General features: G+C 37.9%; 1 protein-coding gene across 1 annotated transcript in view; it reads left to right on the top strand.

Annotated features, from left to right (window-relative positions):
- LOC126481061 (RNA polymerase II-associated protein 1) overlaps positions 1 to 25,313 on the top strand; it is a 199,529-nt gene that overhangs the window by 111,478 nt on the left and 62,738 nt on the right. The window contains exons 8-13 of the mRNA XM_050104543.1: positions 4,767 to 4,954; positions 11,449 to 11,618; positions 11,751 to 11,919; positions 16,080 to 16,181; positions 16,261 to 16,531; positions 25,240 to 25,311. Coding sequence (XP_049960500.1) covers positions 4,767 to 4,954; positions 11,449 to 11,618; positions 11,751 to 11,919; positions 16,080 to 16,181; positions 16,261 to 16,531; positions 25,240 to 25,311 — 972 coding nt within the window. The remainder of the gene's footprint in view (positions 1 to 4,766; positions 4,955 to 11,448; positions 11,619 to 11,750; positions 11,920 to 16,079; positions 16,182 to 16,260; positions 16,532 to 25,239; positions 25,312 to 25,313) is intronic.

Below are 25,313 nucleotides of genomic sequence, written 5' to 3'. Positions count from 1 at the left end.
GGGCATAATTCGTTTTTGGGTAGCTCAGTTGGTAGAGTACTTGCCCGTGAAAGGCAAAGGTCCCAAGTTCGAGTCTCGGTCCGACACACAGTTTTAATCTGCCAGGAACTTTCATATGAGCGCACACTCTGCTGCAGAGTGAAAATCTCATTCTGGACATTCTCTGTCTAGTTTAAAGTTGTGAATCACCCTGTATTCAGCTATGTATTTTGGTTGCCAGTGTACATGTACATACAAGACTGATAATACTAGCCACTTTGTCTGCCTCTTAATATTCCTAAACTGATTGAGACAAAAGCCACGATGGTTCCTATGAACAGACCAATTGCCTTCTTCATCGTGGCATTAGCGACAAGTAGTCCATCTCTAATGGCCTCTTCACTGACTGGAAGTGAATCCCTAATCTTTATTTATCAGTACCTATTCAAAGAAAATATCATTGATAAAAGTTAATGACAATTAATGAAATTTGTCTATTTATAATTTTTTGTGGTGGCTGTATTTCTCTCCTTGATTCTATTATAATTACTTTTCTTTTATGATGTGAACATAACTGGTCTGTGTATGATATTATTAACTTCATAACTGAAGCCAAACCACAATTTTTGCCATAGAAAAAAACATGTTCCTGTGCTATCTCAGATAGTGGGAGATAAGTTGTACATTTCAATGTCAATTACAAATGGTTCTCATTATAAATGGGTGCCTGGACTCCCATACTATATGGCTTTTCTCATGGGGTATAAGGAGAATTGATAGAAATCGGATCTCTTCAGGCTGGGACAGATTTTTTTTTTCCAGCAACTGTCAACCTTAGCTTAAAAACAATTATATTCACCACAGGTAGGCAACTATAGTCATCTCGAACTACTATTCCATTCCAACAAACTGATCTGCTTCTTTTAAAAGCACAATAATTGCTACATATTTCATTTTTGAATACTGTAAAACAACTATTTAACTTGACATCTTTACCATTTGTTCAAAACATAAGAACTTTATTTCATAATATTTTACAAATATATTCTTGTAGACATAACACAAGGATTATCTTACATTTAATGTGAAACTTGAGTAGATGTTCTGTTCACAATTTCTTTAATATTTGTGGTCTAACTTGTTACACGTAGTCAAATACATGAGTCTAGATGTTCATAGTTAGCTTTATTCACAGCTCATTTTTAGTAAAATTCATATTTGAAAATAATGATTCACAAAGTAACTAGAAGCAAAGAAGGCCTTTATCATAAGTGGTACATTAACTACTTCAGGTTATTTCTCCTGAGGAACTAGAGGCCAGCAGTTTTGTGTTTCGCAACACTTTCAAGATACATAAAATTTTTAAATATATTATTTTGAGTTCAACAGCTGCCATATCTGTCTCAAAAACATTTTAAATGGAAGAAGATTATTCAGTAGATCAAGGTTAGCCCAGGGGAGAGATACAAACTGGGTTACCACTGAAATCTTTTTCAAATCTGAAAACCAGTCATTAAAATCATCCTTCAAATTATACATCATTGCTGTGTGACAGTCACCATTATAATGTATGTAACTTTGTTCTATTTGGCTTTTCAGAGTTGGAAAGTGTCTTAATCACCTCTGTAAAGACAGCACTCTCATAAACACAGCTTGTCAGTAAAAGAATTTACTTCAGTTATCGTATATGCAATATCTTTGTTATTACATTGACATTTGAAATTTAGCTTATTAAGAAACAAGGCACTGGGAGTAGACAACTTTCCATTAGAACTGCTGATAGCCTTGGGAGAGCCAGCCCTGACAAAACTCTACCATCTGGTGAGCAAGATGTATGAGACAGCTGAAATACCCTCAGACTTCAAGAAGAATATAATAATTCCAACCCCAAAGAAAACAAGTGTTGCCAGGTGTGAAAATTACCAAACTGTCAGTTTAATAAGTCACGGCTGCAAAATATTAACACGAATTCTTTACAGATGAATGGAAAAACTGGTAGAAACCGACCTTGGGGAAGATCAGTTTGGATTCCATGGAAATAATGGAACACAGGAGGCAATACTGACCCTACGAATTATCTTTGAACATAGATTAAGGAAAGGCAAACCTATGTTTCTGGCATTTGTAGGCTTAGAGAAAGCTTTTGACATTGTTGACAGCAAATACTCTCTTTCAAATTCTGAAGGTTGCAGGGCAAAATATATGAAGGCAAAGGCTATTTACAATTTGTACAGAAACCAGATGGCAGTTGTAAGAGTAAGAGTTGAGGGGCATGAAAGGGAAGCAGTGGTTGGGAAGGGAATAGGATAGGGTTGTAGCCTATCCCCAATGTTATTCAATCTGTATATTGAGCAAGCAGTAAAGGAAACAAAAGAAAAATTTGGAGTAGGAATTAAAATCCATGGAGAAGAAATAGAAACTTTGAGGTTTGCCAATGACGTTGTAATTCTGTCGGAGACAGCAAAGGACATGGAAGAGCAGTTGAATGGAATGGACAGTGTCTTGAAAAGAGGATATAAGATGAACATCAACAAAAGCCAAATGAGGATAATGGAATGTAGCCAAAATGAATCATGTGATGCTGAGGAAATTAGATTAGGAAATGAGACCCTTAAAGTAGTAAGCGAGTTTTGCTATTTGGGAAGCAAAATAACTGATGACGGTCGGAGAGAGGTTATAAAATGTAGACTGGCAATCGCAAGGAAAGCATTTCTGAAGAAGAGAAATTTGTTAACATCATGTATAGATTTAAGTGTCAGGAAGTCTTTTCTGATAGTATTTGCATGGAGTGTAGCCATGTATGGAAGTGAAACTTGGACAATAGATGGTTTAGACACGAAGAGAATAGAAGATTTTGAAATGTGGTGCTACAGAAGAATGCTGAAGATTAGGTGGGTGGATCACTTAACTAATTAAGGAGGTACTGAACAGAATTAGGAAGAAGAGGAATTTGTGGCACAACTTGACTAGAAGAAGGGATTGGTTGGTAGGACATGTTCTGAGGCATCAAGGCATCACCAATTTAGTATTGGAGGGCAGTGTGGAGGGTAAAAATCGTAGAGAGAGACCTAGAGATGAAGACGCTAAGCAGGTTCAGATGGATGTAGGTTGCAGTAGTTATTTGGAGATGTTACACATAATAGAGTAGCATGGAGAGCTGTATCAAACCAGTCTCTGGACTGAAGACCACCACCACAACAACAACAACAACAACAAGTTTTTCTGTTATGTTGATTAAGAAAGTAAAATTCTTAAATTGGAGACTATCCTCATCTAACAGATTATTCTTGTCTAGTTCTTGCTTAAACAGTTGGATAGTAGTAAAAGATTGTGGAAACTTTGAAGTACGTTTCCCTTATTGAGCCAACACACTTTAATATGGAGAAGTAAATTTCTGTATTTCGCAGTTCCAGTTCATCTGCTAAACCTTTAAAAAGTCTCTGAAGAGAGAGACCTAATTTTGTTGACCATCTTTACTACAGTTTTTGTGGTTTCAGTCAGAGCTCACATTTTTTTAAAAATATTATGTAATTTTGCAATAAGAAAAATAATATAATGCACTGTTCCATCCCCTTAAGACAGTTATGTGAAAGAGTGGCAGTGGATATGAGGATTTATTCTGATAAATCATGGTACGAAGAGGTCAATTTCAAACATATTTTTTACAACTTCTGGGCAGATTGAAGCTGTGTGCCAGACTGACATGCAGACCCAGAATGTTTGCCATTCATGGAAAAATGCACTGCCAACGTAGCGATCCAGACACAATGGTTCTGGTTTATTCAGGACTTTTTTTTACATTTGACAATCCTGCTGGAACCCAATAGGTTATGTGTGACTTGCTTTTAAATGTAAACTTGCAAGAACACACAATGGCTGGCCAGTACCTACCTTCTTGTGATTTTTCACATACGGCTGATAGACACACATAAAAATAGAAAGCTCTATTACTTAGATGAAGGGAGGGGCATCACAGAGAATAGGAGGTCAAAGATAGTGTGTTTAATGAGATTTTTGGTAATAATTTCAACTGTTCTTTTTGTACTTGCCTTCTCAAATTTTGTCTTAACTATTTTGGATGCTTGTAAATAACATGTTTTTGTGATGTTAATGCAGTTTTTAAGTATATCACAAGAGGGATAATTTTTGTTAAATTTGATGTTGCAGGTCAGTTTTATTAGCTTAAGTTTAGCATTTTTAAATCAGTACACTGTCTAGATTGCCTGGCTTGGCAAATATAACTTAATTTTGTCCAGTGTTGTCAATGTTATTGCTGTGATAGTATTACTTTCATTAAAAGAACACAGAATACCTTGTCACTGATGATGATTTTACTTTAGTGTGTGATGCATTTTAAACCTTGGGGACTCAGGCACTGAATGATTAACACCCAGAGCTTTAAATGCATTTTTCACTGAAATAAAAAGCACAACTAGTGACTGAATGTGATTTGTTTTCATTTTTACAACAGCAATACAGTCACAGCAACGATGATCAAAATCAAATGAATTGTAGTAGTTTAAACTAATCCAGCTGAAATGACTTTGTCAATAAATTAAAGACAATACTATAGTGCCAGTGAGAGTGTGTATTTTATTTTGCTTTTCCTGTTCGAAGGAGTATTATCAGGACATGAACAGATATCATGTACATGAAGCACTATTACTCTGTTGAACTGATATAAATCCCCTTATGTCTTCATAGTTTTACGATCCACTTTAAGAGAATAAGTTAAGTGTCTGATATACTTACTTCTTTTTGTATCATGAAATTACATTTACTTCCAGGTTTGCCTTGATCGGATTCTAGGTTGTAAAAGAGCAATAGAGCAGCCTACAATTGAAGTTAAGATAGAAGTAAAGCCTGAGAAAAAGGAGGAATTAAAAGATGAAGAAAAAGAACTGAAAGATTATGAAATTGCTCGCGTTGATACAATAAAGGGTGCATTAAGAACTGACATTATTTTGAGATTAAGGTTTGTGAATGATTTGTAAAGAGGTATTCATTTTGTTCAACATTATGACTTTCATGTATGCATTTACTCCAAAAGTTTGCTAATTGTTTTTAATGTTACTGGTTTTCTATGATTACCTGCTTTTGCAGACCATAATTGTATACAGGTATCCCTTCTTTGTCTAATCAGTGAGGTACGTAAGAAATACATACTTGAGTTTGGGCCTTATCATCACATACAGTTTCTGAGCCTTCTCCTTTAAGGGACTGAGCCCTCTGCTTGTTCCTTAGTTTACACAATACCCACCAACATCTGACTTAAGAATCTCATTTCCTTTATGTAGCCATAAAGTCCTTATCTATGTTTCAGGTTCAACAGTAACCCTTCGTAACAGCTTGATTCCACTCAGTATTCCCTCATACTGGAATCTCACTTCTGTAACTGTACCATTACTTTTGGTGCTTGGAATATGTGATTTCAACAGCTCCCACCTCCAAATGCTAACTCAAAATTAGATAAGTTTACTAAGAATTAATTCCCCAAGTTTCTTGCTTTTCTTATCATCATTGACGTAAATAAATATGCAAGATAAATTTCTGCAGAGCCTGTAATTATGTCTGACATTGTGTGGGGCACCCAGTAAATCAGAACATGCAAAACTCTATTCCTTTACAAGGCCCGTACAGCTTACTCATATTATAATGGTAATTGAGAGAAAAAGTGCATACAAAAGATTGGGAATGTTACTAATTTTTTGGTGAATCCTTCTTCAGAGCTGTAGAGTACAGGACTGTGATACCATTGAGCTTGTTCTGGCCTCAGAGATAGATAGATAGATAGATAGATAGAGAGAGAGAGAGAGAGAGAGAGAGAGAGAGAGAGAGAGAGGAGGGGCGGGGGAGGGAGAGTTTTTGACAGTGCACAACATTATGGAGGAGTGGAATGGGAGGGGGAGAGAGAACAGAAGCAGAGGGAGACTGCAGAAGTAGGATCACAGGACAGAGATGGAGGTGGTGGTGAGATGGTCTAGTGGAGTTTGAGACCAGGGTCAAAGGAAGTGTTGCGAGGACGACTCCCATTTACATAATTCAAAGAATCTTGTGTCAGAGTAAGGATTCAGGTGGCATGGATTGTGAAACATCCACTGAAATTGTGCATTTTGTGCTCAGCAGTGTGTTCTGCTATTGGGTGGTCAACTCTGCTCGTGGTCGCAGTTTGGCAGTGCCCATTAATTTAGGTGGACATCTGTCTGATGGCCATTCTTACATAAAATGATGTGCAGAAATTACAGGAGAACCTGTGTATAAGACTGCTTTTACAGGTGGTCCTATCACTGATGGTACAGGATTAGCCTGTGACAGGACTGCAGAAAGATTTTCTCGGTAAAGGCTATTGGACAGATCTTGGAGAGGGGTAAGATCCATGTGGCAAAGTGTTAGAAATGGGTGTGACATGTGGGTGGAGTAGGATATTTGTTTGATTGTGTGGGTGGTGGTATACAACTTTGGGAGGGGTGGGAAGGTTTGTCGATAGGATATTCCTCATTTCTGGGTACATTGATAAATAGTTGAAACCCTGGTGAAGTTTATGCTTCAGTTATTCTAGTCTGGGATGATATTAGGTGAAGATAGGGGTGTTACTTTGTGACTGGTTCCTGGTGGTGACGGGAGGTTTAGTGGCATGTGTGAATATGGCACAAGAACTCTTATCTGCAAGCCAGGTTTTGACAACCAATGTGTTTCGGTGAAGACCTTAGTAAGGCCTCCAGCATACTAACCAAGAAATTGGGAGCTGCAGATGCACTGTCAGTGGATAGGCAGACTACATGGAAGTTACATTTTGGTGTGGAAGGGATGGCATTTATCGTAATTCAAGTACTGTTGATTGTTAGTGAGCTTTATACGGATAAATGTTTGGCTGGAGCCATCAGAGATATGGTGGTGAACATCAAGGAAGGTGGCATGCTGGGCAGAGGTTGAGTGGGAAAAGTGGATGGGGGAGAAGATGGTGAGGCTGTGGAGGAATGAAGATCAAAGGAGGATTGGTTCAAAAGGCAGCAGAGTTCTCTGTCTTGTTTCTTTGTGTATCGGCAACTTAGTATCTCAGCTATATGGTGATTTATTGCCTTTAATCCTTAAATTGTATGAACAGCTTACTCATTAAACGACTTGAAAGTAAAATAACTGTAATATCTAACAAAACCAGCAACAAGAACAATAGCACACAAATATAGACAATGGTGGTGAGCTGAGCACCAGAAATACACAAGATAAGAGAACATTAATTGAAGAATACACGACCAGTCCAGTGTTCATCCTACAATAACATGTAACTTTCAAATATAGTCAGTGAATCTTCACCTAGCACAGCTAAAGCACAAGGGAGCAAGGCCATGCTTGTGGTGTGCCACAGGTAACACTCATCCAGTGCTGGCACCTCTGGCAGTGGCTACAGCAGCAGCAGTGTGATGGCAGCTTGTGGTTGTTTGGTGTTCACCTCCATTGGTTCACAATTACTTGAAGAAGTGTTGGTGCTGTGCGTCCGGCAGGGCATACAGCTGAAATGTCCCAGACGATGGTTATACGGGTGTGGTAATGACCTGGCATGTGGTGACAATGAGAAGCTGTGCCGTCAGCGTTTGTGGAAGGGCTCCATGCTGTTAGCTGCTATAGCTGTGGAAGATGTGGTTCAGCACCTCAGTGAGGGTGTAGCTAGTTCTTATGGCTGCACAAACTAAGCTTCCTCATAGGCATACAAATAACTACCATAGGTTTACCCCACTATATAGAAAGAACTGGCTTAATGATACCTAGGTCTTGCAACCTGTCTAATTCATCCTGGAGTGGCAGTAACAGAGCAACAGTAATAGGCTGAGCACAACAAAACTTGGGAATGTCTGTCGGTTTAAGGGTGATGTGAGGTTCATAGTCCTGTGGGACACCCCATCCAGGTGAAAACAGAGCCCATCCAGTTTCTGGAATGGAATACAGTCAGAAACAAGAAACACAGAATCCTGAGTGTGAACTTAAAAAACCCTGAATGCTCCAAAACCGAAAATCTTTTCTGACTTGTCACTGTCAAACACCAAAAGTGTGAGTTCCCCCATGACATGCTGATTCGCAACATCAGTCTTTAACTGACCACAGACAGGAATGGGCTGCTTATCATAACCAACCAAATGATCTTCCGAGGAAAAAGCTGGGCAACCCAAGCAATGATAGGTTTCAAGATTCAACAGCTGTAGATGAATGTGAAACATAATGTAGATGTTGCTGGGAATGCTGAGCTTCCAGTTGTGCACTGGTGTAACACTATGGACTTACGTAAACTCCATGTCCATAACCAAGTACTGGCCATAGGAAGCCATGGCAAACAGCTGCCATCCGGCTGTGTTTATGACAAGCTGTACACTGTGCCTGCCAGTGTGGACAGCAACTATGGGTGTGCACACGGAAACAATCAGGATACGAAGGGAACACGCATCGGAAGAGGGCACCATCCAACAGTGAACAATGTGAACCCATTGAGTAAGATGACGGTGTTGGTGTATGATGCCTTTTCTGTGGAAATGCAAGCACTGACGCAATGTCTGTAATGTCCTAAAACTGTTTCACGGTAGCTCGAGACAACTTAAACACCTGAGCGATAGCCAGAACCATTTCTACTCTAGGATCTTCTAAAAGCAAAGCTGCGCAATGTACCACCCTGTCTGGAGTAGAACGGACATCATGTGTCAGAGAGTTGACATAGGACTGATTACAAAGAGCACAAGTAAATTTACATTGCTTACTTTAACTGCAGAGGTTGGTCACCGGTGCTTGATGGCAGTGGCCCACTTTATTTTGTTGCTGGTGAAACTCCATATGGGAAGCAACAATGTCGGTTTGCTGAAGATAACAGGTGCTGAGCAACTCATACAGTTCAGAAAATGGCAGTGCCAGTGGATTCTTCAATGGAACAAGTTTCTGAAGAAGATTAAATGTTTCGTGCTCAATTCAATGGAAAAAAGATAACCAAAATATTTTTTGCTGGCAAGTCCTCTAACTGAAATTCTGTGAAAGTAGCTGCAAACATCACATCTACAAGTCCCAATCTTCTTTTTCTTCTTGGAACTGTGGAAAAGCTGGGGGAGCAGTTGGATGTGCAAAGGGTAGTGGCGGAGGGGCCATGGCCTGTGAGAATTTGTAATCAACTGATGAAACAAATCTAACTGGTGATGTAGTTGCTCAGACTGTCATTGTTGCTGCTCAGACTGCTGCTGTTGTTGTTGTTGTTGTTGTAACTGAACCAACACCGAATCCATCGTACTCATGGAACATATGCGGAAACAAAATAACCTCATCACCAAAAACTGGAGTGTGACTGAATATCTTTGGTACAGTACTTGTATTTTCTAAATTATATGAAGCAAACAAACTAATTTTTATGATGTCAAGAATGTTTAGTGTATTTGTAATGGAATGTCATTTTGCCCATATTTTATTATTTGTTGTAGTCTTTTGCACAGCATCATGTTACATGGTAATAACACTATCCCTGCTCAAGTCACTGAAATTAAATTACTTTATAGACTTGGGTGGTTTATTGCTCAGATTACTTCATAAAATTTATATCAGTTTTTGTTGCTCGTCTTGCGATTTCTCCCTATCATTTTTTTATACTATCATATCATCTCCACTTTCATTTCATGTTGACAGATATTGTCACTTTAGAAATGAATTGATTCTGCAGCTTAACTGCTTTTGATGATTTGTCTTTCTTACACCACCAAGCAACAAGCTAAAGGCCCACAAAGAAAATTAATGCTGACAAGTGGAGAAGTAGGTGGAAACTACATTGGTAGTGCATATCTCTGATGAGAGCATGTCAGCCTCAGTGCGTGATGTTTTGTGGTTCATCTTTATGTTAATTCCTTTACAGTATTTAATATGATGATAGAAAATCTTTGTTGATTTGGGTTTAGGGAAATCAGCTGTGTGAAAGAAGTGTGTAGCTGTGATAGGTACATTGACATGTTGTTGTTCAGCTACAGAATGTGTGTTCTTTATCAGTGCATATGGAGAGCCTCTCTCCTTATGATGATTGCAACCTGGCCTAGAAAAGTTTGACACATGCTGTACTGCGTTGCAAAACATCACTGTGGCTATCCTACTGCTATGTTCTGTAAAAAATACAGTAAGTGATTTCCATAATAAAAGAGAAGTCAGTTTGACTAAAACAGGAAAACTGTGTAGCATTGCAACTTTTATCCTTTGTAGGGAGTCAAACAAAATATTTTGTGCATAAATGCCCACAGTAGATAAAGTAAAACTTGTACAATTATTGTGTAATTTTAAGTCATGGAAACAATATTCATCATGTAGGCTACTAATAACAGAATGCAGGTACATTCACATTGAGTGCACCTCTCTGGGCCTCTTCAGTTGATGAGTAGCTGTGTAATGTATTGAAATCATCTGATAATGACTTAGTAATAAGTCAAAACCAGGCATGACACCTTATATGTGACATAATAATAAAGAAATAAAAATAATCATTGCAAATTTCACCATTAAGGGAGATGGTGAACACAAAAGATCATTATTCCTTTATTTAGGATTAGTGTAAGTGTTGTTAGCAAATCCTCACAATTTGCTGAAATTCATATCAATTTAAGTGCATCCTGTAATTGGATAGATAAAAAATCTGCTCACCAAGCAGTGGTAGGAGAGCACACATATAAAACAAGTTTTACATATGCAAGCTTTTGGAGCCAGTGGTGCCTCCTGGCAAAACAGTTGAAGGGGAAGGAGAGAGGACTGAAGGAAACAGATTGGGTAGAGTTCATAAAAGTCACTCGGAACCCCAGGTCAGGGGAGACTTACCAGATGGAATTTCCTTCTCATCCCATCTGATAAATCTCCCCTGACCTGGGGTTCAGGGTGACTTTTCCAAACTCTATCCCTTTTCTTAAACCTCTCCAGGCTTTTTCCTTCACCCATCTTCCTTCCTCTTCAACCTTTCTGCCAGAAGAAGCAGCCACAGGCTCCAAAAGCTTGCATGCATAAACCTTTTTTATATGTGTTTTCTCCTTCCACCACTTGGTGAGTGGATATTTTTATCTATCCAGTTACAGTATATTGTCAAAAATTGATTATTTTCATTTTTATAAGTCTTTTCTCTGAATTACGTTATTTGCTATGACTTTTTTCATTCAATGAAGGAAGATATATGGGTTAATGCAATGAGGGATGCTCTTATAAGTCATGATAAATGTATCTGCCTGCAAGAAAACTGGATAATACTTAGAGTCATTGCTGTCACATTTTACCTTTGCGGATAAGATGCTACTGTTCTTTCTCAAATGTTCATTAATTTTTATTTCAAGACTACCTTGGCTTATTAATTGTGTTATATCATTTCATGAACATGTATTGTAGCTGAAACATGTCAATAACAGCATTTAAATCTTGTTTGTTTCATTGAGTTCAATAGCATGTAACAGAAAGATTGTATCTTTATTTGTAATATTTCAGATATATTTTAGAGACTTTGAAGCCAGGTCCAAAAGCTGTAATTGCTGCTTTGGAAATTTTGACAAGAATAGCAAGACATTCCCACGAGTCGGTGTTGGCCATAGCGTCATGCCCAAGGCTAATATCTATCATTGTTAAGAACTTCCTTCCAAAGGATTGGAGATTAATTGGTATTGACAGATTGGGCTTTTTATTGTCTTTATATTTGACAGTGTTTTTGAGATGTTTATCTTAACCGTTCTGTATACTTTTAAAGTAATTGGAAAATTTTGTTCTTACGCTGAAGGAAATTCTTCTTGCAGTTGGTGGAACAAAACCACAGGATATGACATCTGTTTATGGAGTTCCACTTGTAGAAGCTCTCAAATTTGTAAGAGTTTTAGCATCTGGATCACGTAATGCCGCCAGTGATTTATGTTCTTTATACCAAATGCATGATGTTTTGATCAGCTACATAAGCATAGATCCTAGGTATGTTCTAGTGATAATTTGATTAGTATTCTGTAACATTCCTTTTATGGTAATTCAGTATTTTATTTAAGATTTGGAAATTAAATTTAATTAAATAGGAGTTTACTTTAAAGTCTCCATGTACTTATTACAGATGTTGTAACCAATGTCAAAAATTGATTCTGTTGCTTGGCTTCACATCACATTATAAATCTACACCTTTTACAACATTATCTTTTTAGTTGGGTCACACTTTTCATTAATTTTATGATTAAAACTAACACTTCAAAATCAAATTGCTGCTTTTCAACCAGATGTTGCAGAAATAACCTGTTGGTCTCAGTTCAGAAGATGCATTTCTCGGACAAGGGGTAATAAGGGTGCTCGTGCCACTTCTTCCACAATACAACAGTTGCGACTATCTGACTGAACCCCACAGAATGGCAAAAAAAGTCCATTATTCCCTTCAAAACTTTGCGTAACTGTTTTGTAATTCTTCAAGAACAAGTTTTTTTTTTTAGAGCTGCAATACATCCAAGAGGTACAATCACTGTGAAAGCTGGAAGTAGCATTTCAGTTGCCCTCCAATGGAGTTCAGTGGTGATGATTATTGTTGCTCACAACAAGAAGAAATTCTGTAATTAAACAAGCACAATGCAGAATGGTCAGAGAATCTTGCTCCTGCAGGTTTGAAACATCAAAGAGAAATTTTAACTGGTATAGAGTGCTTTGCATCAACCAATACTGATATTCTTGCAAACCACCAGTCAACTTTTTTGATGTTAATGTGTTTCATCTGAAAATATGGGATTGTTTCATGATTTGTGCTTGCTTCAGTGCCAGTTTTACTTGTTGCATTCAGTGTTAAAATGCATTGTGTTTGAGGACAACGTAAGGTTTCATTTGTTATGCCCTCAATCATAGGATTTCTCTTTCCAGTACCTTTGGGTAGTAAAGTTTTGTGTTGTTAATGAGACTGATAGTGTGGGCCTATTTTCATAGTAATCACCTTTAGGCAAATGATGTGGGCTATTTGGGTAGCAATTCTGCAAGTATTATTGCAGATGAGGTGCCTGGAGCCACCTAAACTGCCCATCTGTGAACAAGACATAATGTTTGTTCTGAATGTAAATGTGGGATTCTTTGAATATGTTACATTTTTGAAGTGAGCCCAAAGTCATGAATTTGCACTTTATGCCACTCCATTACCAGTTGATACCTTGTGCTGTGCCTAACCAGCTTGTGTTATACCAATAGGTCATCATCCAGTTAATGGTTTTGCTGAGACACTTCAGTAATTCCAGGTTGTCCCAACACAGTATATTCCCTTATTCTGTTGGGTATATTGTGATATTTTGAATTGTTCCATCATTGTTTTTATCAGTGTAGGTAAATGGTTTCCTTGAGTAGGTGTCAAATGACGTGAATCAATGTAAATTGGGTGATAAAAGAATGTAAACAGTATACCTAGTAAACTAGCTTTTGTCCGTATTAAAAACATAAAGCAGTCGAGCGATAGTGGTTGTTCTTTGATATTGTACTGTAGAGACTCAGTTTGTTGTAGCTGCATGTCTGAGATTCTCTACGTCTTGAAGTTTCCATTTCCAGGGATATACCCGTTTATAATTGTATTTACAGAAAATTACATTTGTGTTTGGATGGGGAGGGGGTGAGTGGTAGGGTAAAAGTGAGACAGAGAAGGAGAGGAGGGTGTGAGTTGGTAGGTCAATGTATGACAAATATTTCTTGTTCCCAGTGAAATTAATCTATTTGCTCACTTTCAATGTCAACTAAGCCCTATGTTTTGTAGATGTGTATAGCTCAAGCCAACAGAGATAGTATAATATTACATTAATTTTTTAAAATTTTTTAACGAATCCATAATAGTTTCATATGTCCACAGAGACAGTCAAAAATATATATTTTATGACAATTATGGAATATTCCATCAATACCTGGAGGAACATATACACATTAAAGGCGCACCACTTAGTATTAATGTCCCACAATAATAATAATTTTATATTTTGTTGTAAACAACTTCGGTTTTCTAGGCCATCATCAGATAAAGACTGAACAGACAGTCCACACAACACTAGTGAGAGATTCTAGTTGTGAAAGACTATTATGTCCAAACATATGAGATGATTTGAACATTATGCTTTTATACAAAAAACACAAATAGCAATTCTTCAATTTGACATTGGTACAAAACAATAAATCTCTTGTAGTCTTTTAAGATTTGAGTGTAAGTTCCTAAACCCACTGATTGATTGACCTAAACAGTACTGAATTCCAGAAGTAAACAGGTATTAGAAAGTCTCTAAGACATATACAAACAGATTAATCAGTGCTAGTAACCAGTAGGCATTCTGTTTTGGCCTTTATATTCAAATGATTTTAATCTTTGAGTACAAGGTAGTATCAGGTTTATTTGTACATACCTGCTTTTTTGTGTATTTGAAAATGCTAATAACAGATTATCAGTTTGTGTATGGTTTAGAACTTTTACTACTATCTTGATAACTTGTGAATTACCATGTGGTGGATCAGTTAGTAAGTTCATTTAAGGATTTATACTCATATCTGTAGAGTGTGTAACATTCAGTACATGACTATATAATATTTATTGTTTTGTAGACACATCACATTGAAGCACTCTCATTTGTGTTTTTGATGTGGATGCATAATCTTCAAATCGACACATATTTTTGGAAATAACAGTGGTCATACAGCTAGAAGCTCTCAGTGATGATGTGAGAACTATCTGTTCAGACCTAAGTTGTCTGATGATCGCCTTTTTGGCTCACAACCAAATATATAGTACATATTAGTGTGATACATTAGTAATATGTGTTTTTGTTTTTAATATATTTTACAAATAAAAGTCAATTTATTGTCTGCATTCTAATCATTTTGTATTGTTTATTAAAATTTTTATTTTCTACATACTGAGAATATGACTATTACGGGTTCAAACAAAAGAGGCGAGTAGAGGACAGAGAAACAGGCAAGTAATAGGTCTGGAAACCAAAATGTGACTTATTATGACAAAGTTCATGAACATCTTATAACAGAGTCCCTGAGGAACTGAACTGCAGATATGCTCTTGAGGACAAACGTATTATAATAAGTGTTTCATGTTCATGTGAAAACAGGCTTCAGCATGTCCCCCCACTGATGCCTGTACACGTTCAAAATCCCAGTGGTGTTCTGACTGCATTGATAACCATCCACAGTGCATTACCAGAGACCACTGGCATTAACAACAGGGCTGGAATACACCAAGCTTTTAAATATCCCCACACAAAAAGAACAGCAGGTTCATGTCAGGGGGACATGGGAGTCATGGTGTTGGTGAGCCATGACCGGAACTCTTATTGTCGAAATGCTATCTACAAGTCCTTAGGTATTATGAATCATGATAAAATCAAGCAATTGCAGTTTACCACTTTGTAATCTATGGCTCACTAGCAGTATTTCAAAATAAAATGTAGCTTTACACATTGACAGTGTTGTAACATTGGTATAACTTGACTTATGCATATGCCATATTGATGAAATCATGGGTTTTTGATCCTACATTTATTAGTATTATTGCTTGTTTCATTGTCCTCTATCCACTATTTTTGTTGCTACCTGCATAGTCAAACACTCTGAATATTTCAAAGTGAAAGCTCCATTGTCAGGCATTCAAAGACTCGGGTGAGGCTCAACCTGTGACCATTTCATCAGGTCATGACAAGAAGCCTTAAGTCATCACTCAAAACTCTGATGTTCAAGATTTTTCCTCTGAAACATTTATAGAAAGTAAGAACCTAAAAAAATTGAAATTCTGACAGTCAGTGGACATTATTCCTAAAATAGATTCTAAATACATATATTGAATATAAAAACAATGTTATAATTTTCATTTTTCCCTGTCTGATTACATACTTTACACATTTTCTTTAATCACTACAGTTTTATAAAACACGTTTGGCCATGTAACAGTTTCTGAACTACAGTTTCACAGTGTATAACTTGCACTTCACCAGATGACTTCGTCATGTGAAGCTTTGTATTCAACAGCAGATGCATTTGGTTAAGGCTTTATCATTATAAGGCAAAAACTTCATACTCTTTTGAAACAATTTGTTTCCACGTGATATCTGTTTACAGACTTTTCATTTATATTGCAGGGAGTGTGCTTTGCCTCAAAGTGAAGCATTGCGACTGAGTCTGCAAAGTCTGTACTTGTGGCAGACACTTTTGGCCTACAATCTAGCAACACAGACTTTCATGCAAGTACATCATGTGTGTATAACTCAAGTATTTCTGTGTTATTTAATCTATTTGATACTAATTGGTGTACATTTTCAGGGACATGTATCCAGTGCTTATGAGGTTGTTACAGTTTCATCTGCATTGCACTTCTGCGTCAGATGAAATATCAACCTTTGCTCATGAACACGGTGCAGCACTATTTTCATTAATTAACCAAGCTATAATAATTGCAAAGCACCAAAGAATTGTCCATCAAACAAGGAGTTCTATAACACTTCCTGTTGAGCATTTTTCTAGTTATATCACTCCAGCAGAAATGTGTGCAGAAAAATGGTTGAGTCAGCTGATGCAGACAGACAAATTTACTGTAAGTATTGAGTTCATATTTTTCAAAGTAGAAGCAACAAATGACTAATAATATTTTCAACAAAGCAACAAATGAATAATAATTTTTTTGACAAATGAAGTGCTAAAAAAGAAGAGCTAGAAAAAGAGGTAGAAAGAACTTTTAAAAAAATATTTAAATTTTAATTTCCACAATTTATTTTAAAAGTCCTTCATTAAAAAGATCAGAACAAACAAGATAGGGATATGCATTACCTCAGGGATGCAGTTAAAATTAACCATTTTTCAGATTACAGTAATAATAAATTTTCATGAATTTCAAATTTTGGAAGGTGATGTGTAGATCATTAATATCGTTCTATTTGAAGAGACGTAGTGTTGTGTACTACAACTATGTCCAATTTTTAACCTTTTTTATAGTAAGGAATGTTCTGCCAGAATGAAAATAATTTAGGAGTAAAGGAGACAAATCACCAAATAGCAAAAGCATTGAGTTGTCAACAGACATGCAAGGAAGAATAAGAACTTTGATAAAGAAATCCTTTAGTGTGGGAGAGGAAGGTGGCAAGTGCGTGGGTTAGGCATGTGACACTAAGGCACTGGAGCCAGTGGAGTGCAACACATGAAGAAGATGACATGGAGGCATGGATTGGGAGGGAGTGACAGGATATAGGAAGGGGATGGTTGGGTAGATGGTGTGGGGTCAATGTATTAATGGAGATTGAGCTGAGGAGTACAGAAGCAAAGGATGTGTTTCAAGGATAATTCCAATCTACATAGTTCAGAAAAGCTGATGCTGGAGGGAAGGATCCAGATAGCATGGATTGTGAAGCAGCTATTGACTCTTCATTGATAAGCATGCTAGCTTTTGGAAGAAATCCTTTGACGAGCTAGAGCACACCCATTCCAGCAGGTGGTTGTGGTCAGCAGCAGGTGGTCAACTATGTTGTTGGCCATTTATTGTAATGGAAAGCTGGGTGGTGGTCATGTTCACATAAAATGTTGTGCAGAAATTGCAGCAGAGCTAGTAGAGATATAGCTGATTTCACAGGTGGCCCTGCTTGTGGTGGGGTAGGATAAGCCCATGACTGGATTGGGGTGGTATGTGCTGTGTGAGTAAATGGGAGTCTTGCAGTAGGGTTGTCTGCTGCAGGGATATGAGGCCTGCAACAAGAGGTTGGGAATGCGATTCACATAAGGATGGACATGGATATTGAGTAGATTGGGTGGGCAGTGGAATATTGTTCCTCATTTCTGGGCATGAAGATAGATAATCAAGCCTTGGTGAATAATATGGTTCGTTTCTCCAGCCAGGATTGATACTGGATGGTGAGTGGGTACCCTATTCAGCTGATTTTTGGGAACAGTTTCAACATTAGGGGTATCTGAGGATATGGCAAAGGAAATCTGTTTGTGGACTAGGTTTGGGGGGGGGGGGGGGGGGGGCATATTTCATCTTTGAAGTCTGGAGCCCTTTTTGAGGCCGCCAGCATATTGGGCATGGGAATTCTTGCCACTGTAGGTATGCTGCTCATGGGTGCACAAACTATATGGGTGTGATTTTTCATTGGAATGGGTTACATTTGTTGAAATGCATGTACTCTTGGTGATTAATGGGCTTAATATAGACAGAGGCATGGATGAGGCAGCCACAGAGGTGGATGTCAACACCCAGGAAGATGGCATGTTTGGTAGAGAAATGAGAGAGAAGGTGTTGAGGTTGTGGAGGAATAGGATAGGGTGTCTTGGCTCTGTATTTTAATCATGAAGATATCATCAGTGACCATGAACCAGACTAGAGGTTTGCGGTTGTGGGTGGCTAGGAAGGTGTCTTTTACAACGGCTATAAACAGGTGTGCAAAGAAGGGTACCATGCAGGTGCCCATGGCTGTGCCTTGGATTTATTTGTATACTTTCCCCTCAAAGGAGAAGTAGTTGTATGTTAGGATAAAGTTATTAAGGTGTATGAGGAATGAGGTAGTGGGTTTGGTGTCTGAAAGACGTTGGGAGAGGTAGTGTTCACTACTGGCAAGACCATGGGCATGAGGGATGTTGGTCTATAAGGAAATGGTGTCAACAGTGGTGAGTAGGAATCCAGAAGATAAAGAAGTAGGGATGGTGGAGAGTCAGTGAAGGAAGCACCAGACAAGGGATTTGGGAGGCTGGGAAGGTTTCTCCTAGGTGGCCAATAAAGAGGTTGGCATGGGAGAGTGCCATGAAGATGGTCATGGCTATGCTGTGGATTTGTTGTAGTTGTGTGTGTGGACATCATTGGCAAGATATGTAATGAATGAGACAGTGGGTTTGGATCAGAAGTACATTGGAAGAGGGGGTGGTCGACAATGGCAAGGTCGCAGGTACGGTGACATCAACAGTGACGAGTAGAATCCAGGTGGTAATGGGATGGAAATGATCAAGAGTTGGTGAAGGAAGATGTTTGTATCTTTGATCTGAGAGGCTTGGCTGTGCACAATTGGTTGCTGGTGTTGATCAACAAGGATGGTACTTCTTTCGTTGTGCATATAGTATCCAGCTACAATCGGGCATCCAGGATTGTTGAGTTTGTGGATTTTGGAAAGCAAGAAGGAAGTGGGTGTATGGGGAGTAATTGAGGTGAGGAGGAAAATGGACTCAAGGGAGAGATTCTGGAGTGGGCTTAAGAGTGCATTTATGCTTCCACCTCACTGCTCACTACCGTGGACTGGTGATGATGAAACAAGTCCACTGAGTCCTACCTGCCTGTTTAACCTTTACCATTGCTGCTCACTATGATTGGCACCAGATGATGCTATCAAACTGGTTTGTGTTTTCACCATGATCATTCTTTGAAGTCACTTCAGCAGTGCCATGGTTATCTTTGCTATCTCTCTGCCAGTTCTGTGAACAGCTGCATGGTAATTACTCCTGGCTAGCAGTAAGGCTGCAGAGTAATTGTAACAAGGCACCCAGTGAAGAGCAAGGTGTGATGCGCCAGAAGCAAGAATGAGGTGGCAGCAATGAGGCTGCTGCTTAAACATACCCTAAGGATTTCACTAAGGATTGGAGGGCACTTTGGACTTCTGGGGTGGGATCTATATGCCAGAGCCTGGAGTTGGAGACATCAGGCAGTTGGTGGATGCCTTCTGTCAGGTAGTCACTGTGATTCAGCATGATAATGGTAGAGCCTTCATTTCCAGGGAGGACGATTAACTTGGGTTCTTTTTTGAGGTTGCAAATGTCAGCACTTTCTTCTGTTGAGAGTTTTATGTTCTTGGGAAGGGACCTAGGGAAGTATGGTGAGGCCAGACTGGGGGTAAGGATTCCATGGAAGGTGACCAGAGGATGGGTGGGTGGGGGAGAAGGAGGGTCACGGTTGACTGGTAGTACGAACTGGAAAGGCAAGAATCAATGTTGGGATTATGTTGGCTTTCATTGAAGGGATTGGTAACAAAGCAATGTTTCCACTGTAGGGATTGGGAGATGAAGAATTGGTCTGTAACGAGCCTGGCATTGTTAAACTTGTTGGGCTGAAGGTGAGGCTTTTGAACAGGACTGGAACTTGGTTTGGTTTATTTGGGTTCTAGCCTGTTGCTGTGATATGCTGTACTTTAAACGACCGTATGCTGGTGCATCATGAACATATTAATTTGTTTGCGTATGTCCAAGTTATTGTATCAATGAAAATAATCGATTTAAAAAAAATAATGAAATTACATATTATCCACAGTCAGACATGTGCTTATATAAATACTCCCACTTTGTCAACAAGTCCACTGTGAGACTATGTATTAATAAGTATCCAGAAAGTGTCCATTACATGGATGATAGAAATTATCTGATTCCAAATATTATTGGTTTTTTTACAGTAGTGTTGACCAGAGATTCAGCACTAATGTTCAGCCATTAGTGTTTTTACAGAGTCAGACGAATAATTCTCCAGTAGGTTAAAATTTATATATATGAATTGCACAAGCACAATTTGTAGGTATTAAACTTCTCCAGACTGTATCACATACAGCATAATTATTTTCATAAATATTAATTATTTCATATTTTCTTTGTAACTTGTTTCATTCAAGTATGCAGTGACCAAAGATCTTGTTATCTTTATCTTTTCTGCAGCAGTCAAAATTTTGATCACTTATCTTTCTGTAAAATCCCTGAGATCACCATTATGATGCAGGATAGTTATTTGAAATTAAAAGGTGCAGGATGATATTTACTTTCATGAAATTCAACACTTAAAATACTTATCACCACACAATAAGTTCCCGTTGGTTTTGACAATTATTGAACTGTATGAAATAAAAACATCGTAACTTCTGGATGGTTTGCGTGGTTGGCTGTGGGGCATGATGGGAATTAGCATGTGCATGTTGCATGGTTTAGAGACAAAGCCCACTTTCATTTGGATAGGTTCATCAATAAGCAAAATTGATGCATTTGGGAGACTGAGAACCCTCATTTCATGATCAAGAAGTCTCTTTACCCTCAGTGGGCGACTGTGTAGTGTGCATTTTGCAGTCACAGAATAATTGGTGTTATATTCTGTGATGGCACAATGACTACCAAACAATACGTGAAGGTTTTGAAAGTTGATTTCATGCCCATTATTCTGAGTGACATTGATTTTGACAAGATGCGGTTCATGCAAGATGGAACTTGACCCCATTGAAGCAGGAGAGTATTTGATGTCCTGGAGGAGCAATGTGGGGACCGTATTCCGGCTCTGGGGTACCTAGAGGCCACTGGCATGGGCATTGGATGGTCACCATGTTCTCCGGATCTGAACACATGTGATTCCTTTTTGTGAGGCTATATTGAAGACAAGGTATACAGCAATAATCCCAAAACCATTGCTGAACTGAAAACAGCCATTCAGGAAGTCATTGATAGCATTGATGTTCCAACACTTCAGTGGGTCATGCAGAATTTCTCTATTCGTTTGTGGCACATCATTGCCAATGATGGCAGGTATATTGAACATGTCATAACCAAAATCCAAATATCTGTAGTGATGTTTACATTTTGAATAAAGTGTGTACGTGCCATAGTTTGTAACTAATTTATGTTTTTTCTTCATATAGTTCAATAATTGTCATCCCGTATAATAGCATACAGTATTCACCACAATGAAACTTTAATCTCATTCAAGTATCAGCAAGCATGACTAAACATGAACAGAATGGAACAGGACAGAAAGATGCATGACTTCCTTATGTAGCTATTTTTGTTTTTACAATTAGGAAAAAAAAAATTGACATAGGGACTTGAATAAAATGGCGGGTTCTTCTACAGATCTTTGGCCAGTGAGCAATGGTGTTTCTCTGACCAGCTAGGATCTAGTCCTCTTCCGGTGAAGTACACGTCGCAGTGTTGCTCTGACCCCCATGTATGAACATGCAAAATATACCAGACACACTCATGAAGTAATTTTTAAAACATCATAATAAGTAAAATTTTCCTTAATAGAAATATGTACCCTTATGTCATTCAGCAGAGAAAGACAGCAGTATGCTCCAAATTGCCATTACAGTACACTGTGAAAGCTGCTGTGTCATATAGCAGCTCTGCTGCAATTTCTGCACGGCATTTTATGTGAGAGTAATCACCAACTAGCTGTCAACCAGACTGAATGGCCTCTACCAAAATGTGGTCATAAACACAATTTATCACATAGTGAAACAATATACTGCTGAGCAGAATGTGCCCAAACTCAATGGCTGCTTCACAACCCATGCCATGTGGATCCTTCCCTGCAACACCAGCTTTTCTGAACTACGTAGATGGGAGTTACCCTTGCATTGCATCCTTGTGTACCATAGTACTTCTGGCTTAAATCCTGCTAAGCTAATGTCCCTACACCTTGTATGCAATGGTTCCCCACTTCCTCTGTCCTGTCATCCCCTCCCAATCCACACCTCCATATCATCTCCATCATGTGCCACACCTCTATGGCAGCAGTGGCTGTGCATCGCACACCCAGCCCTTGCAGCTGTCACCACTTTCTCCTGCATTCTTGTCCTGCAGATCTGGTGCTTCCAACCAAGCCACCATCCACCTTCATTCAGCTTCCATCCTCTTTTTCCCTCTACCGACCCCATCTGACACAACCATCACCCCAATCCACCTGCCGACATGCAGTTCTGGCATTGTGTCCAGATGGTACAGTTAGGTGTGTGTGTGTGTGTGTGTGTGTGTGTGTGTGTACACTTTTACTCTAGCTTGTCAAAAGACTTTTTACAATGATAGCAAAGTTTTCATTCTTTCTCATATGCCTACCAGTGGCTCAACGCTTCTCTCTCTCCTTTTTTTGAGTGGTCTCTTCTACTCCTAAATTATTTTAAGCATTTTTGTTCTTCAGTGAATGAAGGTTATGTCATCCAGAAGTGATGTCATTCAGAAGTAAGTGCATACACGTGTTTTCTGACTGTGCTAGCAATTGCCAGTATTTTAGAAGTTAACTATGCAAAAAAGGGGAAAAAACTGATTTCTGGCTTGTAGTTGGTTTTATGAATTAGGTATAAAATGGTGGTAATAAAACAAACAATGACAAATAACTGATTGTAACTAATGATATTGCTACTTGACTGTGTTGTTATTGAAGCCATCTTACAAATATAGATATTTGTTACTACTCTGTTGAGAGACTATTCAGTAAATTTTAAAATTTTCCATCAAGTTGAAGAATAGGTAATCCTGCTCAATCCAACCTATGTCTACATATAGAATCATCAAAACTTTGTGATTCAAATGCTGATATGTCACATCCCAGTATCAACAAGCTGCTAGTGATTGAAAAACCTCAGTGCAGAGATAATGATGCAGATGGCTGTTCATTCTGATGACTTACCGTCAGTCTGAAAATATTTATGAATGACATCACAATATCGATTAATAATGAAAGTAATTATATTAATTTATTTATCAGTGACTGTGCGTTCTGAAAATGAAACAAATGTAAGGGTCATGGAATAAGCTGAGACAAGGGTGTGAGAAATTGTGAACTCTCAAGAACAAGTTGTTGTTCTAATCTCTTCAAAATTTTTATATAACTGTTTCATTGTAAGAGATGAATGGAGCAGTTATTGAGTCCAAGCTGATGGCAATGGATTTGATAATTTGAATACACTTATTAGATGAGGAAAAAATAATTGTAGGACTGGAAGGATTTGCTGTAAATCATTGTCTGGCAATGTTCATAATTAACTTAAAGAAAATATCACTGTGAAAAATGTGTACCACAGTCCCAAATGCCCAAGGTATTATAAATATAATAAACTTGCTCATTAAGGAAAGAACAATCAGAGTAAAATCAAAACAATTAACTATTGACAAAAGCATTATTTCTCTTAATAACAGCAGCAGGTAATGCTGGAAGTTACAGCACAGTACATGTATCCTGATGCATCTCCACATTTGTCAAATTGTGCTAGTGAATTGTGTTTAAAATATTAAGTACTCTAGTAGAAGGTATTGCAGACCCTCATTTTGATATTCTTGTGAGGTATATAAAGGGAAATATTAAATTGGTGAATGTCCGTTAGATTGAAATTGGCACAAACATGGATTTTGTCCTTTTTAGAGGAAGCATTCTGTTGTTAACTGCAATCAAGAAAGGGGAACCATACAGACCCTCCATCTCCCAAGTGCGAGTCTAGTGTGATAACCATCTCAGTTGTGCAGTCTGATGCTTGTATACTCTACATAAAAACTTAATACCTGTGTAATGTGTGGAAGGTAACCGATCCAAACTTCCTTTAAAACCCTACTTCTCTCACTGACTGAAGTTTTTACTAATGCACTCATATATCTGCGGACTAGTGTAGACTTCATTGACTGATGTTTAAAAAAAATAACATTTTTTATTCTTTTTTAATGAGAACCAACTTACTACATATTGTTTGGACATTTGGACTGTACAGAATATTTGCATATTGTCTGCCAAGAATGAAAGGTGTTTTATACATGAAAATTTTATGCAGAAGTGAAACATCAGACAACCATACTTCATACTCCAAAAATGGAGTACATAACTAATTGTGAGAACAATTGTTCATAGATTCACTAGTTTCTCTTTTAAACTTACTCACCCATGATGTTTAAATGAAGAACAATGTGGAAAGCTGTTTCTCTCCTCCATCTTACAGGACTTTGCATGAAATGACCCTGGAAGAAGCATAATCTAGAAGGAAGTAAAATATTTGTCATCTCAAATTATTTTGGAGCAGTGCTCATTTTCACATTCAGAAGTTGTAAACAGAAGAAGAAATACTCGAATACATCTTTGTTGGTTCCTCTAAAGAAACTGAACCAAATCACGTGTTAAGGTCCAGTTGTTAGAGAATCATAAAAATAGGAATTCTGATTTTCATTGTAAAGTTAGTTAACAAGAATCAAGACAAATGAAATGCTTGTGATTATTTACAAGAATTTGGGACAAGTGAAATGCAATGTGACTTATAATAATAAAAAAAGAGATGCTCAGAAGAATGAGAATCAGCACTGCTGGAACAAGTAGTCATTTGTGAGAGGCTGCTTGTAGTTATTAAATTAATAATCGTTGCAAGTTAAATTTGTACTTTATGTTCAGTTTGTAGCAATTATTTTTGGAAGTTTTATTGCACAAAATTTTTGCTTATAAAACACATTAAACAACTGTGTGTCATTTTTTGTTGAAATGGATGATATGTGTGCTTTCCTAATGAAATGAATATATAAACAACAAAGCAATAAAACTTTTCTTCATAGTTTTCAGGTTTTAAATTGTTATCAGCTAACTTCTGCTGCCTAGCAAACATGTACTCCTGCTGTCAAAATATGGT

Source organism: Schistocerca serialis, chromosome 5 (genome assembly GCF_023864345.2).
Source record: "Schistocerca serialis cubense isolate TAMUIC-IGC-003099 chromosome 5, iqSchSeri2.2, whole genome shotgun sequence".
In the NCBI taxonomy this organism is placed as follows: Eukaryota; Metazoa; Arthropoda; class Insecta; order Orthoptera; family Acrididae; genus Schistocerca; species Schistocerca serialis.
The sequence above is the reverse complement of the archived record's forward strand: the minus strand, read 5'-3'. Positions and strand labels throughout refer to the sequence as shown.